General features: G+C 34.6%; 1 protein-coding gene across 6 annotated transcripts in view; it reads left to right on the forward strand.

The window, feature by feature from the left end:
• CSMD3 (CUB and Sushi multiple domains 3) overlaps positions 1-15780 on the forward strand; it is a 1257965-nt gene that overhangs the window by 848792 nt on the left and 393393 nt on the right. For all 6 annotated transcript variants that reach the window (XM_086695899.1, XM_086695901.1, XM_086695900.1 and 3 more), the window contains one exon: positions 9525-9641. In XM_086695899.1, coding sequence (XP_086552025.1) covers positions 9525-9641 — 117 coding nt within the window. The remainder of the gene's footprint in view (positions 1-9524; positions 9642-15780) is intronic.

Below are 15780 nucleotides of genomic sequence, written 5' to 3' on the forward strand. Positions count from 1 at the left end.
ACCCTATGCCTAATGATGACATATATATGTTCAAAATATGCTGAGATAACCAGTTTAAGTGCATATTGTGTTCATCAACCTTCGACAAAGAGCTTTGAAAATGTCAGATTGGTATTAATGAATGTACTGAAGGGAGAGAACATTACCTCCCACCTTGGAAAGCAACATGGGCTAGTTCAAATTCTATCTAGTTAGCACTATGACAATGTACCCTGACTCTCCTGTGGTGACAAATTTCTGGTTATGATGAGTGTTTTTCCAGTGTCTTTACCCCTTCTTTGTTTCCATGTAGAATAAGTCAGAAATGCTTTATTTTTCAGAAAATGTATGTGAAAATACAGTGGAGGAAACTGCTTCCCTAAGATTGAGAAGTATTTTCATACCTCCTTTTTCAAAAAGCACACACAATGTAAATCTATGCATTATTTGGTCCTGGGCTTTAATTTTATTTGTAACACTATTTCCCAGTTCTGTACTTATTCTTGTTCAAGGTGGAAGATCACATTTGTCATTTTATGATTAATTTTTCAAGTACTTTCAGTACCATCATTTTTCAGTAACAGCTTTAAGCCAATTTGTTTTTATAACAAGATTTAAAGGAATCCTCAGCACATCTTCCTTGTGTTTGGCACAATACTATTTATTATAGTCAGCATTCTTCTGATTGTAAGTGACAGATCCCAACAGAAACTGATGTTAAAAAAATAAAAGCAGAATTTGTTGTTTATTCAAATCTTAGAAAAGACAGGATTGGTGTACCTCTTAAAGATAATTATAAGTGTGAATTCAAACCTTTGCAAGGCTCTATCCATTTTCTACCTGGGGTTTTCTCTGTGCCTTGACATAATACTCTTTAATTATAGCCAGTCTTATCTATATGAGGGTTTAATGGTTTAAAATACACTCTTAGAAGCATAGAAACTTATAGTCACATATTTCCAGTATCAGACAAGAATGAAAGTTCTTCCTTGTTCCAATTAGAAAAATCCAAGGGAATATCTCTGATCAGTCCATACCTGGACCAGTTACTATAGTAAAGGAGAAGGGCCCATTATCATTGGCCTTGTCCAGGACATTTATCCATCTGTTTCTATGGCTGAGACAAAAGATAGTGGTGTAAAGGTACTGTTTGCCACGCCCTGATAAAGCCATATGGTTGACATGAGTAAGTTCACCAAGATAAAAAGGTATGGAGGTAATGTCAGAAGAAGCAGGAGTATAAAAATAATGCCCCAGTATACCAACATGCTGAAGTTTTATTAATAATAAAAGTGAATAGATCTAGAGTAACACAGACCCTCATCATCTCTTGCCAGTGCAACTACAATCAACCTTACATCAGAGCATTTTTTTTTTTCAACGTTTATTTTATTTTTGGGACAGAGAGAGACAGAGCATGAACAGGGGAGGGGCAGAGAGAGAGGGAGACACAGATTCGGAAACAGGCTCCAGGCTCTGAGCCATCAGCCCAGAGCCCGACGCGGGGCTCGAACCCACGGACCGCGAGATCGTGACCTGGCTGAAGTCGGACGCTTAACCGACTGCGCCACCCAGGCGCCCCACATCAGAGCATTTTTGTCAATCTAACTTCCATCCTTCACACTGGGATTATTTTATATTATACCCATGTCAAAAATACTTAATGGCTTTCTGTTGCTTATGGATTAAAGTGCAAGTTACTAATCATGGAATTTATGATCCTTAACCATGTGGACTCTCCTTTTCAGTTTCTGTCTCCTTCCTGCATCCTTACAAGGCATCAACTTTTTGAAAGATCAGATCTTGTCCCTTTGAACCTCCATCTAGATCTGTCCTATGTTATATTCCTATTTAATACTGAGCATAACTTGACATGGGCTCAATTTATTCCTTTTTATTAATGTCTGAGTTTTGTATAAAGCAACTACTTAATTTTTCATTAACTGGAACTGAACTCAATACCCTATTATCTAGTATACTGACCTGATTATTTCTTACCTCCAACCTAAACATTTTCCCCAGAGGAAACTAATCCAAATTTCCTAGGATAAAGGGAGGAAATGTGAATAAATAGAATTCCCTTCCCTCATCCAAGAATGTGATCTTGATTGGCCTTGATCACCTGGATACTCAAGGTACAGAATGCTTCACTCTCACACAGATCATCTCTTGTGATGATGGACTCTTTCACAGTCCGTAGTTAACTGATTCACAAAGCAAACTAGACAATTATGATTGGTTGTAATAATGATGACAGCTAACATTTATTGACGGTTCACTATGTGCTGGCACTGCTACATTATAAATAATACTAATACTAATACTGATACTAATACTAATACTATATATATTAACTCATTTTATCTTCAAAATAACTATAAACTGAATGATATTATGGTCACCACCTCACAGGTGAGAAAATTAAGGCAAACAAAGATGAAGTATTTTGCCCTGTGTCAGGCAGAGTCAGGACTGAAACTCAGGTAGCCTAGATTCAGATCCTATACATAAGTCTGCTATTATACTGCCCCCTGCCCACATTCTCCATTATAGTAAAGTAGTAAAATTCTTTAAAATGGAAGCACAAGCACTCTCAACAATAGCCAAATTATGGAAAGAGCCTAAATGTCCATCAACTGATGAATGGATAAAGAAATTGTGGTTTATATACACAATGGAATACTACGTGGCAATGAGAAAAAATGAAATATGGCCTTTTGTAGCAACGTGGATGGAACTGGAGAGTGTGATGCTAAGTGAAATAAGCCATACAGAGAAAGACAGATACCATATGGTTTCACTCTTATATGGATCCTGAGAAACTTAACAGGAACCCATGGGGGAGGGGAAGGAAAAAAAAAAAAAAAAAGAGGTTAGAGTGGGAGAGAGCCAAAGCATAAGAGACTGTTGAGAACTGAGAACAAACTGAGGGTTGATGGGGGGTGGGAGGGAGGAGAGGGTGGGTGATGGGTATTGAGGAGGGCACCTTTTGGGATGAGCACTGGGTGTTGTATGGAAACCAATTTGACAATAAATTTCATATATAAATAAAATAAATAAATAAATAAATAAATAAATAAATAAATAAATAAAATGGAAGCACAATTATACATTTGGCATTCTTTCCTCCGTGATGCCACATATTTATTTTAAGAATTGTGTATAGCTATTTAAATAGTGCACTACTTGGAATATGTGACTAGAAAATGGTACATTATCCTTTTTACTATCAATTCTTTTCAAATGGAAAGAGTACTTTGAATTCAGGTCTCTTTTCTGTATACATAGGTTTCTGAGTAAAAACTGATCCTTTTTAAATTTATCTTGTTTCATTGTTGACCAAGGAAACTTAAACCTCAAGTCAGAAATGGCTCAATTAGATTCTGTGCTGTTTTGACAATTTGATACCTTATCTTTCACCAGAGTAGCACCTGTATTGCCATTTATACTTTATAGTACTATCCATTCTCTAATACCTTTATGTATTTACCATTCACTTTTCTACCAGAATGGCAGTTTTATATAGCAGGAACTTTGTTAAGTTTACTACTATGCCCTCAGTGCCAAGAGCAGCTCCTGTCACACAGTTGAGACTCCATTAATTCGTATTGAATGAAAAGAATGAATGAAATATACTTCCTAACCTTTGAGGAATACTTAACTATGTTTTGATTTTGCATATTTTTTTCCACCCTTTTCCTCCATCCATATTTCCCCCCCTTACACTGGAAAGTCCTAGACTTCTCCTAAGCTGTGTCAAAATCTTAGTAAGTTTTTAAAGGTTATTGACTTATGCTTTCTGTGGATAAGGCATCTGGGCAAAATCTCAACTTTTCTTGGACCCTGTAGTTCTTTATTTGCTATGGCATTTTGTTGTTGTTGTTGTTAACTTATAACCACTTTCTGATTCACTAAATCAGTATTCATTAATTTTACTGTGTAGGCACTAAAGAAATATTGTTGTTCATGGAAAAATACTGTCTATATTCTTGAGCTACTGGAGGAGATAACAGTTATACTCATTTTCTTATTTTCCTTATTATATTCTTGAGATCAAGAACCATACATTCTTCTTGTTTCTTTAACATATATTTTTATTTTTATTTATTTATTTTTTTTTTTTTTAAATTTTTTTTTTTCAACGTTTATTTATTTTTGGGACAGAGAGAGACAGAGCATGAACGGGCGAGGGGCAGAGAGAGAGGGAGACACAGAATCGGAAACAGGCTCCAGGCTCTGAGCCATCAGCCCAGAGCCCGACGCGGGGCTCAAACTCACGGACCGTGAGATCGTGACCTGGTTGAAGTCGGACGCTTAACCGACTGCGCCACCCAGGCGCCCCAACATATATTTTTAAAAGACATCTTCTGACATAACAAATTCTATTCACACACACACACACACACACACACACACACATTCACAGTTTTTACTAGCTACATTATTGGATCTCACTCTTGAATATCTCTACAGTGTTTTTCATAGAACTGTGATTTGAATGGCTCTGGAGAAGGTCAGACAAGAAAAGCTAGGATAGCATTCTACTTTGACCAAAAAGTGTCAAAAGTAGTGTGTATGTCAAAAGTCACAGCCAGGTGGTATTTTCTATGTAGTTGGGACAGAAGATTGTCAGGAGTATTAGGGGTAAATTTGAGGTCATATGCCTAGTATGACTCAACCCTTTAGGATCTAAGCATTGTTAATTAAGATAGCTACCTATCTGATAAATAGTTGGGTGGGCCATATGTTCTGAATTGCTTAACACAAGACTTATTTTCACCTTTTGTCTTGGCACTGCAATTTCACCCTCATATTATCCCATTTTGTTTTACAAACACTATAGCTATCTTATTGGGTGGGGGGGGGGGGGTGGTGGTTAGATACTAGAGAGATTATACAATTAGCTCAGGATCACCCAGGGCATAAGGCAGAACACAAAATTGAACTGAGTGTACTTAAACTCATAATCTCCCTTATTTCTTCCATATTATTAAAATATTAAATTTAAATGTTCCATATAATTAAAAGGTTTGAGTATATAGGCTAAACTAGCAAAAGAGTATATGGATTGATGTTTAGTATCCAAGAGTTCAAGAGAAGCAAATATGCATGATACTTAAGTAAAAAGAATTTCTGATACGGGTTTACAGTTCAAATTGGGGAAACCTGGAAATAGAAGAAAACAAATTCCAGATTAAAAAGAAACAAACAAAAAAATCATAATGGGATATGTATTAGGTGGTTATTTCTGTGCTCCATTGTAATATTCAAAATGTTTTAATGGATCTCATTCTAGAAATTGTCTGCTCGAGTTAGACAATTGAATGCTTGCCGGGTATATATCACAACAAAGAGCAAGGTGTAATTTTACAGGTCTGGGCAATAACATCCAAGGGCTTGGCTTTTGAGGAGACTTTACTATTTTAAAACTCTGATACTTATCATGTGACAAAAGTAGTAATCATATGTGGCAAAAATCAGAGAGGGAAAAAGGAAACAACTGCTAGCCAAGATCATTGTATGTCTGGCTAATTGCCCTCAACTCATATTTTGGGCTATCATTGTGACCTTGCTGTGCTACTAATCTCTGTCCTTTTATATGCTTCTCCTTGCCAGCTGTTTGCTCTAATATAAAGTAACTGGGTATTATGTACCCATGTGCATTTTATCATTCCCTAATTTCTCTGCCATGTTTCACTGGATATACAATTTGTCTATCTCCCATTCACAAGAACATAGAAACCTATTATGTCTGTTACAAAAGTGTTTGCATCCCTAAAGACATATGGCATCCATCAGCAAGGTTGATGGGATAAACTAGAATTTCTTTAGAAGAGGTGACCTACAAAAACAGATAAGAGATCCATGACATCCTTTTTGGACACTCTAATTCTAATGAAGTTTACCTTACAAATCGCCATGTGTTCTCTCAAACTGAATTTAAAAAATACTATTGGAGCAACTTTCTTAATGCTCTGTGTATCACTGTATCTTTTTATAATATATTTGAGTTCCATTTTCTATCTCAAAGTAAAATAAAATCACATGTAAGATTTACCTTCTTTCATTCATCTTACAATTTTAGTCTTGTCATGAGCGATTCTAATGGGCTGATTTCCTCTTATACTTTCTTAGCATTCTAATAGGAAGGGGACTTTTTAGAGAAGCAAACATCATCAGATTGACAGGATATTCTGTAATAAATTAACCACTTATAAAATTAATCCAACTCAACCTGCATTAGCATGTATCACTATGCATTATATCAATGCATGTGTCGTTAATTTCTTGTGATTGTTCAAAAAACCAATAATACAAAGCAAATACAATTCCAAATATTTGCAATGTAAAATAATCTCATTTAGAAAGATGAAGGATTTCATTAGGTTGATGAAAATGATGCTGTGGCTGCTGCTGATGGAAGACTGTTTCAATTACAGATAAAAACCATTGACAAATGAGAATTCATAAGATATAAATCAATTAAAGACAAGAATACTGACACACTTAGGTTTTTAGGAGCTTTCAAAAGAGAGTGATTTGAATATGAAAGGATTGAAATGAATCTCTGAGAAAATGAAAAATATACTTGAATAGTTTTTATATAGATTGATCATTTGAGGGGAATGCTACAAATTAAACATAGGTGAAGGACATCATAGCTTGCTATAATTATTATTATTTTTTTTGGTAGAAAAAATAACTTATGAAAGCAAATCAATACTTGATTCAAGAGTCTGCTTAAGTGGTGCCTAGGTGGCTCAGTCAGTTAAGCATCCCACTCTTGGTTCTTCTCAGGTCATGATCTCCTTGTTCATGTGTTCAAGTCCTGCATGGGGCTCTGCTCTGGCAGCATGGAGCCTGCTAGGGGTTTGCTCTCTCTGCCCCTCCCCTGCTTTCTTGCTTACTGTCTCTCAAAATAAAGAAACACTTAAAAAAGAAAGAAAGAAAATGTATTGGTCTGCGAAATGCAAAAGTTAAAAAAAAAAAGAGTTGGCTTAAGATCACAGACTCTGGAACTAGACTGCTGGAGTTCCTCCATACTTGCCTTTTCATCTATAAATTGTGAATAATTACAGCACTTTTCTCATTGGGTTGATATGGGGGTTAATGGAGTTAATAAAAATAAAAGTCTTCAGAATAGTACCTGTCACATTGGAAGTTCAATGTGAGTGGTAGTTTTTCTCTTGTTAAAAACTAGTGAGCAGTTGGAATTTTATCCTAAGTTTTACAATATAAAATAAAGTATGCATTTTCATAGTTTTCATATTTTTAGTTTCATCTTTCAGAAAAAAAGACCTAAATCACACTCTTTGTCCATAATATACCATGAAATTCTATTTTTAAGTCCGTTCCTTTCGAGGTCTTTATCTACTACTAATATTTTCAAATAACAGAAATCTCCCCTGTGTCATAGAAATGCACTCTATGTTTATCATCTGGTTATAATCAAAGTAATAATATAAATGGCCATTAGTAGTATATTAGTTATGCACCATTCTTCCTAAATATATTCATGTGTTTATGTTTCTCTAACTTTATTCACTTATCTGCAGAAAGTCCCTTTAATGGTCTGTCTTCAGCACAGATGTGGTAGGTGTAACTGACAGAAAATTGTCAAGAAATCCTCCAAGTACAGAAAGGAGATTTGACAAAGTCGCATTATTCCAAAGAATGCTGATGTATAGAGGGCTTTCTGTCTACAACTTGTACACATGCTGGTTACACAGACATGCACAGGAGCACATGTCTGATGTACTGAATAAAAATTTCACATCTCTTTTTTTTGTGTTTAATTTACAAATTAATTTAACTCTCTTAATTTTGATTCTCTGTTCACTAAGTGTTACTCTAGCTGTATGAAAGGTAGTCCTTTCACATGATAGAGCACCTTCATTCGTCACATTTCACTCAACAAATTCATACCATGTTGCATTTATTCATTCATTCATTCATTCATTCATTCCAGCTCTCACAATATTGAAAAAAGGAAATATAGTGTATTAAGAATAAATTGACATATGTAAAAATAATCTAGGGAAAAAAAATAAACAGTCCTCTGTCAAGAAGTAGAAAGCATATGCATTACAAGGAAAGTAAAAGCAGGTCAACTTAGCACCACCATTATCAGCAGGATACAGTGGAAATTGTATACTTAGCTCTTAAATTGATCACAAAAACGCAATGGGCCTGTTTTAAAAATTGAAAGGAAATTTGAGAGGTTCAATAATAATAGTTGCCAGTGAAGTCCTATGCAGGCTCTAAACAGGAGCCTAAGGTAGCAAACTGTGCATAGTATTGCAATGTATTGATAATAAATGGAATTGAAAGCATGGGTTTATTTTGGTTTCAGGGAGGCAATCTATAGGACAACTTCAAGAGAGGCACTTGAAAAGATCTTCGTTTACTCCTGGGTGGAGTAAAAGAAATAATAAAGGAGAAGTGGAAATGGATATTAGTTTGTATACATATGTAAATGTTTATATATATATATGTGTACACACACACACACACACACACACACACACACACACACAAACACACACCTATATTGAAGCCTGCGTGCTTAAACACTTATAGGAACTGCAGACAATTTATTTCTAGTCAGGTCAGTGTAGAATAGTAGCCAACGTTGCCTCAACTCTTCTGAGCATCATTACTTGGAGGAAATCATGGAAAACCATAAGGCCAAACTCCCCTTTCTGTGTTCCAGGGAAGTGAAAGAAGGATCAGAGCAGACAAGGCCATATGTTGCATTCACAGCTCTTATTTCCTTGGCCACGTCCAGGAGAGCTGGCATCTCCACCTGGAATTTTTAATACTGATAAAACTATCTGGTATACCATAACCACTGATGGTTGTTGAATGTGGTAGAAGGCATTCTAAACTACAATTTGTTCTAAAAAAATGAATCACATTTGAATTTATTCGACCTTAGCTCATAAACATGTATTTATTTTTAATACCTTAAAGTATTTGCTTAAAAGCTATAGCTTCTCAAAAATTCCAGTTTCTTCATGACACTTCCTGGAGAAAGGCAGAAGTGCAGAAGCAGCCTTCAAAATTTCTGCAGCTTTGCTCATTGTTTTAAAAAGAATTATATGAAGAATGACACATACCCCTTTAGGAATCTAAAATAAATGATTTTGCATAATTAACAATTCATTTTCTTAAAGCTTAATAAAAGAGGGCTGCTAAACAATTAATTACTCATGTTTAATTTATGACCAATTTATGCAAATGTTACTTGTAATTAGAAATGTATAAGATAAGTATGTACTTCAAATTCAAATGGGGGAAGATGAGCTATGTTATCTTGAGGCTAATTCCCAGAGGCTATTACATACCTTTTTCTTCTCCAGGGCTGTGTGGATGAAACTATTTCCTAGCATTGGAAGAGGTTTTTTACACACTCCTGTTATTACCGAGAAGTAGCTTAAGCAAAGAAAATCAGATTCATTCTATTTCAAGCGAGGAGAGATTTGTTCAGCCTCTGCCTCTCTAACTATGACTGATCATATGACTGTATTTCTTTGTATTTTCAGCATTATGTGGAGGAGATGTTAGAGGGCCTAGTGGAACAATATTATCACCTGGTTACCCGGAATTTTATCCAAATTCTCTGAATTGTACGTGGACTGTTGATGTAACTCATGGAAAAGGTAATTTGCCTCATGCAATGATAATTGGACTATCTTCTGAATTCTCATTGCATCTATTTTTATTTCATTGTCCTTTACAATGTCATTTTGCATGAGCAAAAACAGATCAGTACTAAAATATGCTAACACAAAATTCAATCTGAGTAACCGGAGCAGAGGATTATATTTACTTTTCCATAGTATTAAATACACTTATGTTTTTACCAGAAGGGTATTGTAAGAGATATTTATTTTCTTTTGGTATATTAGACTAATGTTATTGGGAATTTTCATGTCAACAAAATCTCCAACATGATGGCTTTTGTCTCTCTCACGGTATTAAGAGGTTGATTTAAAAGTTCCACAGGCAATAGGAAGATGATCTGAAGAGCTGAGCCAATTGTAAAGCAAACATGACATCTTTATATACATTGTTTTTAACATGTTTATGATTGTTTATGATAATTATATTCGTCATATGAATTTACAACCATTCCTGAAATACTTGTATATCATTTTTCTGTTAGAACTGCAGATATATCTCACATAACTGAATGGGAATCTAAAATTGCACTGTTCGTATGATCGTTGTTAATAAATGTCTTTTGAACAAATAAATGAAAGGTTCTGTAGAACTAAATATGGTTCATTCAGGCAATACAACCAAACTTCTAAGCTTGCAGAAGTAATTAAGGCAACACCTTAGTGGGAAAATAGCGATCCTAATGTATCGAAACAAAAATGGATTAAGATTATTTCCCTAAAGATCTATGTGCTAATCTTTTAAAAAAGGGTACATTTATTCATTTTAAAAACTGCTTTGGAGAAGTAGTTTTCCTTTTAGCTCTGTTGTTAAATTGTTCCTATTGATTTTTACTATTATTCTGTACTTACTGATTTTACTATAGAAAATCTTAAAAAAACAATCTCAGCAATGGAAAGATGCTATTACAATTTTTAAAATTAAAGCTTATGTTTAATACATTTGAATTCACTGTGTTTTCACAAATGAAGTTTGCCTTTATTAAAATTATACATCATTTTATTGCGGGTGAGGATTATATTGGAATTATTATTATAATGAAATTAAAAATTATTGAGAAAAAAGTTAAAATGAGTATTCTGGTACTGAACAGCAGGAACGAAGTAGAAGACTTTGTAAACTGTGGTTTTTGTTGTTCTCCATAATACGAGACTCTTTGCTGGAAGTTAACCAGAGCATCCTATTATTCCAGTGTGCAGTGGATTAATGGAGTTTAAAATAAGCTTCCTTGTATTATACAAGAAAATGGAAGGCTACATACTGCTTGCTATGTAAATAGAGGTTTAATTAACACTTAAGGTTTTGCGTCTTCACAGGTTGCAAGTGTTAATTAAATCTGTATTTACATGGCAAGAAATGCAGATTTAGATGCTTTCCTTTAAGAGCCAACAAAATTTGTTGGAAGTACAACTACTCCAAAGGGTAACCAAAGTTATATGAAGGATAATCTCTTAAAGTTGGGAAGAATTGTCAAGGTAATACAGTGTAACCTGTCACCTAGTATACCACTTTAGAGTTCCAGAAAGATGATGAACTGGCCTGATATTGACACTTGTGTCGACAGGAAACTTCTTTCTTGGGAAAATTTGCTCAATTTTTGTACAATTCTAAATGTTTGAAAATTATTCTGCAACTGTTATTCCTGTTCTGCCCTCTGGAGTTAGACAAATCAACCCAAACAACAACCTCATCCTTTCTCCACCCTAACTCTGCAACACACCAAGTCACTTGACTGTGCCCATGATGTTTTCATGTCTGCTGCCCCCATGATCATGCGATCATGATCAAGAAAACCTTTATCCCAAGGTCTTCTTCCCAGACCTCATTTCCTTCAATTTTTTATCACAAGATATTTTCATTGCCGTTGCCATTCTAATCACCATTCTCTGGATGTCTTCCAGTTTATTGATATCCAGAGATATCAACATCCTTCCAAAATGTGTTTTTCCAGAAGAAAACACAATATGGCATTATTTAACTCCAGAAATATTTTCCATTAATGAAGCCCGTCCATGTTTGTTAATTTTTTTGCTGTTATATCATAATACTCATTTAAAGCCCAAATCCTAAAATTGTATATTTGTACAGTTGATTTTTTTTCGATCTTCAGTGCAAGCCCTTTTTTTAAGAATTGATTTTATCAAGGATCGGTAGAATCTTGCAAACACCTTGTGAAGTCATGTAGGTGTTATTTGTATTTTATAGACAAGAATCTGAACTCACTAGACTAGGTTATTTATTATACACTCAAAGCCAAGGTGCCTGTGAAGATTGGACAAAGAACTTGAATATACATCCTATGACTCCACATCAAGTGCTCTTTTTTCTGAAAGCACATTACCTCCCTACCTATATTTATATATTTCATTGTCATTTATATGTCTTCATCACCACTCCCCATAATCCTGTTTTTTGTTTGTTTGTTTTTGTTTGTTTTGCTTATATCTCTTCCATTTGCTTAACCTCGAAATGACTCCTTAACCTTTATCCTGATTCAATAGCCCTAGTGGAGGGCAGTTGAGGCTTTTATGTTTACCCCACTTATATTTTATCATATTAGTCTTTATCCAGAGTTTTTGTGAGATCGTTTTGAAACAACTTACATTTTATTTATATTTACATCTATTGCCAGAATTTTCTTAAATACTCATGATCATCAGGACTTTAGGGGTTTATACGATCTTGACTAGAACAGATCTAAGTATCTAAATATTTAAGATATAAGATACTTCAAACATACCATCAGTAACCCCTTCACCACTTAACACTAAGTCGAGGTGTTCAAATACAAACAGATGTTTCAAATTCAGTTAACCATGGTATCATCCAGCCTATATTGCTCCTTATTTACAATGATACCATAAGAGATTTTCCTTAGACATATTTCAGAAATCAAGATGCTAATTATGTGTTCTAGGGACGCCTGGGTGACTTAGTTGGTTAAGCCTCCAACTTCAGCTCAGGTCGTGATCTCACGGCTCATGGGTTCGAGCCCCACATTGGGCTCTGTTCTGACAGCTCGGAGCCTGGAGCCTGCTTCACATTCTTTGTTCCCCTCTTTCCGTCCCTCCCCTGCTCGCATTCTGTCTGTCTGTCTCTCTCTCTCAAATAAATAAATAAATAAATAAATAAATATTAATTATGTGTTCTAGTCCACTAGAGATCTGAGGTGGGGATGGTAGAGGACTATATTCAAAACAAAACAAACAAAACAAAACAAAAAACCCTTGAGTTTTTAAAGGTAGATTTGTCACTAGATGAAGCACAGTCTAATCCAATCTTAAAAACTTAAGGATCAGAAAAAAGACACACATGAATCTAAATGACACCGTCAATGTCATGGTTGGTGACATAAGTATAACTGAAATCTAGATATTCATGATATTTTGATTTTAAGCCCAAATCTTTCCCATTATGTCTGTAACAGTAATTGTCTTCATAAACCTTCTTTAATGATCACTTTTCTGAGAAGATACTATGATGTTGAAACCACTGGCTTGTCCTCACTACTCCTCGAATACCCACTGCTCTATTAAGATCGTGTGTCCTTACCTATCTGCCCCTTCTTCTTGTAATATCTATCCTCGAGCTGCTCCTCTACAAAATTCTGCTCATTTCTGAGATTCCTTGCCTTCGGAAGCCTCTGCTGACCCTTCTGACAAGTGGGTTACTTCTGTTTCTATCCTCCTGTCCTGACTTATATTAATCACCTTTATAGTACTTAGCAGAATGTTTGAACTTCCCCTCAGATAGACCAGGAGTTATTCACGGTCTTCTAAATCTTTATATTCGGTAATGCCTACGGTATAGGAGTCTCTTAGTACCATTTTCTTACTTGGATTCATTGACCTTTAGCAGAATTTTGAAGGTCTTACCTTGTTGTGATGTAATAAAAATAGATTTTATTCTTTAAATCATAATCTGACAAATAGAAGTTTCCTTTTATAAAGTGGCTGGCTAGGATGGAGTGACAAAAAAAAAAAAAAAAACAATCAGCTCTCATGTTGAATAATAACAATAGCTAACATCTGCTGACCCTTCTTCTGTGCAAAGCACTGTGTCAAGCCATCCCCATATATCAGCTCATTTACACTTAAAGTCAATCCTAGAACACCATTTTACAAATGAAAAAAGTAAGTCTTAGAAAGGCAAGGTTACACTCAACAATGGGCTTCTTAATACCGTCATCTAACAAAATGTTTAATTTCCCCACATATTAACTTAGTGCATATGAGAGTAAATGCATTTTTCTAAAAATATGTTATGTGCAAAAAAACATTTTTCTTGTCATTTGTCCATTTACTTTCCTATTCTCTAGTTTTTCTTAGTTTTATTCCATAGTAAATGTCAAATTGGCTTATCTAAATTTCAACTTTTATGTTGTTTTATAAATATAGATAACAATTACTCTAGATGGCAAAGCATTGTCTCCTTGCCATACCTACACGCAACATTTTTATTTGCATCTAGCTAGGGCCAATTACCACTTTTATACTGAAGAACATTTCAACAACTGACTCAATTTCTGGACTCCTTCTATGAGGGCTCTTAGATTCCTGCTCATTGTGGAGAGGAAAAGAAAACAACTTACATATTTAAAAAGAGTTTGAAAAATAATATTGTTGTATATTTCAAATCATTTCCAAATCCAAATCACTGGCCCATTATGCAATAATAACCTTGTCTTATAATTGCTTATGTTTTCAGTGTATTTGGTCTCATTTTATATCCTTTTTTTTAAAGCAATGAAGAGTGGAAGCATATTCAGCATTTTGAGCTACAATGTCAATGAATAATATTAAAGAATGTTACTTATCATACTCTGGGTTTTGGGATTTTTTAATACATATATTAATGATTTTTTTTTTTTGGTTAACTTAAAAAAAAATACTTCAAGGGAAAGATGAATGTGGTAGTCATCCTTTATTTCACATAGTACCTTACCCACAATAGGAGGGTTTTGTGTGGGTGTGTGTATAACTGTTAGTCTTTAACATCTATTTTAGACAATATCATTAAAAACTCATGTAAGACCACAAGGCAATGCCACACCATACTCATCAGAATGGAACGAATGGAAAAAAAAAATGAACTCTTGACAAAGATACAAAGCAACCAGATTTGGCAATGGAAATGTAAATTGACACAGCCACTTTTTAAAGCGGTATCTATTAGAGCTACTGTTGATGACCCAGTAATGGGGCATGACCCAGTATTTATTTCCACTCCTAGCTATGTCCCCAACAGAAATAGATCTTCTTCAGAAGACATACTTGAATATTCACAACACCATCTGCATTCATGCTAAAATACAAAGTACCTAAATGACCATCAAATGTTGAACATATAAATGAATATGGTGTCTTCACAAAATTAAATGCTATACTATATATTACTGAAAATAAATAACTCACAACCACATGCAAAAATAGAGATGGATCTCACATACCTCATGTTGAGTAAAACTCAGACCCAGAAGAGTATATGTTATATGAATCCATTATATAAACTACAAAACATTTATATAAGGCAGCAAAATTAGCCTATGCTACTAGAAGTTGAGTGAGTGGTTACTTTTGGCAAAGTGAAGTGATAGAAAAGTTTCACAAAAGAGGCTCTGCTGGTGGTAATGTTGTGTCTATTGATCTAGTTGTAGTTGCAAAAAATGAGTTTAGTTTGTGAATTTCAGGGATCTGAACAATTATATGTGTAATTTTCAGTATGTTATACACACAGGTTGAAGTGTGTGAAAAATAGTCATTATATTCATTCAACAGTTTCTCCCTATGCCTGCTATATATTTCTCTTCTAGAGTTAAGCATCTTTGGAAGTTGTGTGTTGTATCACTAAGCACTGTTTTTGTGTTGTTTGAGGAGATTGAAGGAGGAATTGAAGGAGACATGTAAAGTATTTGCCAGAAAGCTGCACTTCTATATAAATAAAGCATATGAATTTTCCTTGATATTTTCAGAAAACTCAGGTGATTTCTTTTCAGGCATTGATTTTTAAATTTTATTTCCAAGCAGTTTCCAAAACATGACTCACTACATGTCTTATAAGAAAGCTAAAAGGGAAAAAAAAAATATTTTATTAGATGATACACTTGGAATATTTTAT

This window comes from Puma concolor, chromosome F2 (genome assembly GCF_028749965.1).
Source record: "Puma concolor isolate L17-30 chromosome F2, mPumCon1.1.hap2, whole genome shotgun sequence".
Lineage (NCBI taxonomy): Eukaryota > Metazoa > Chordata > Mammalia > Carnivora > Felidae > Puma > Puma concolor.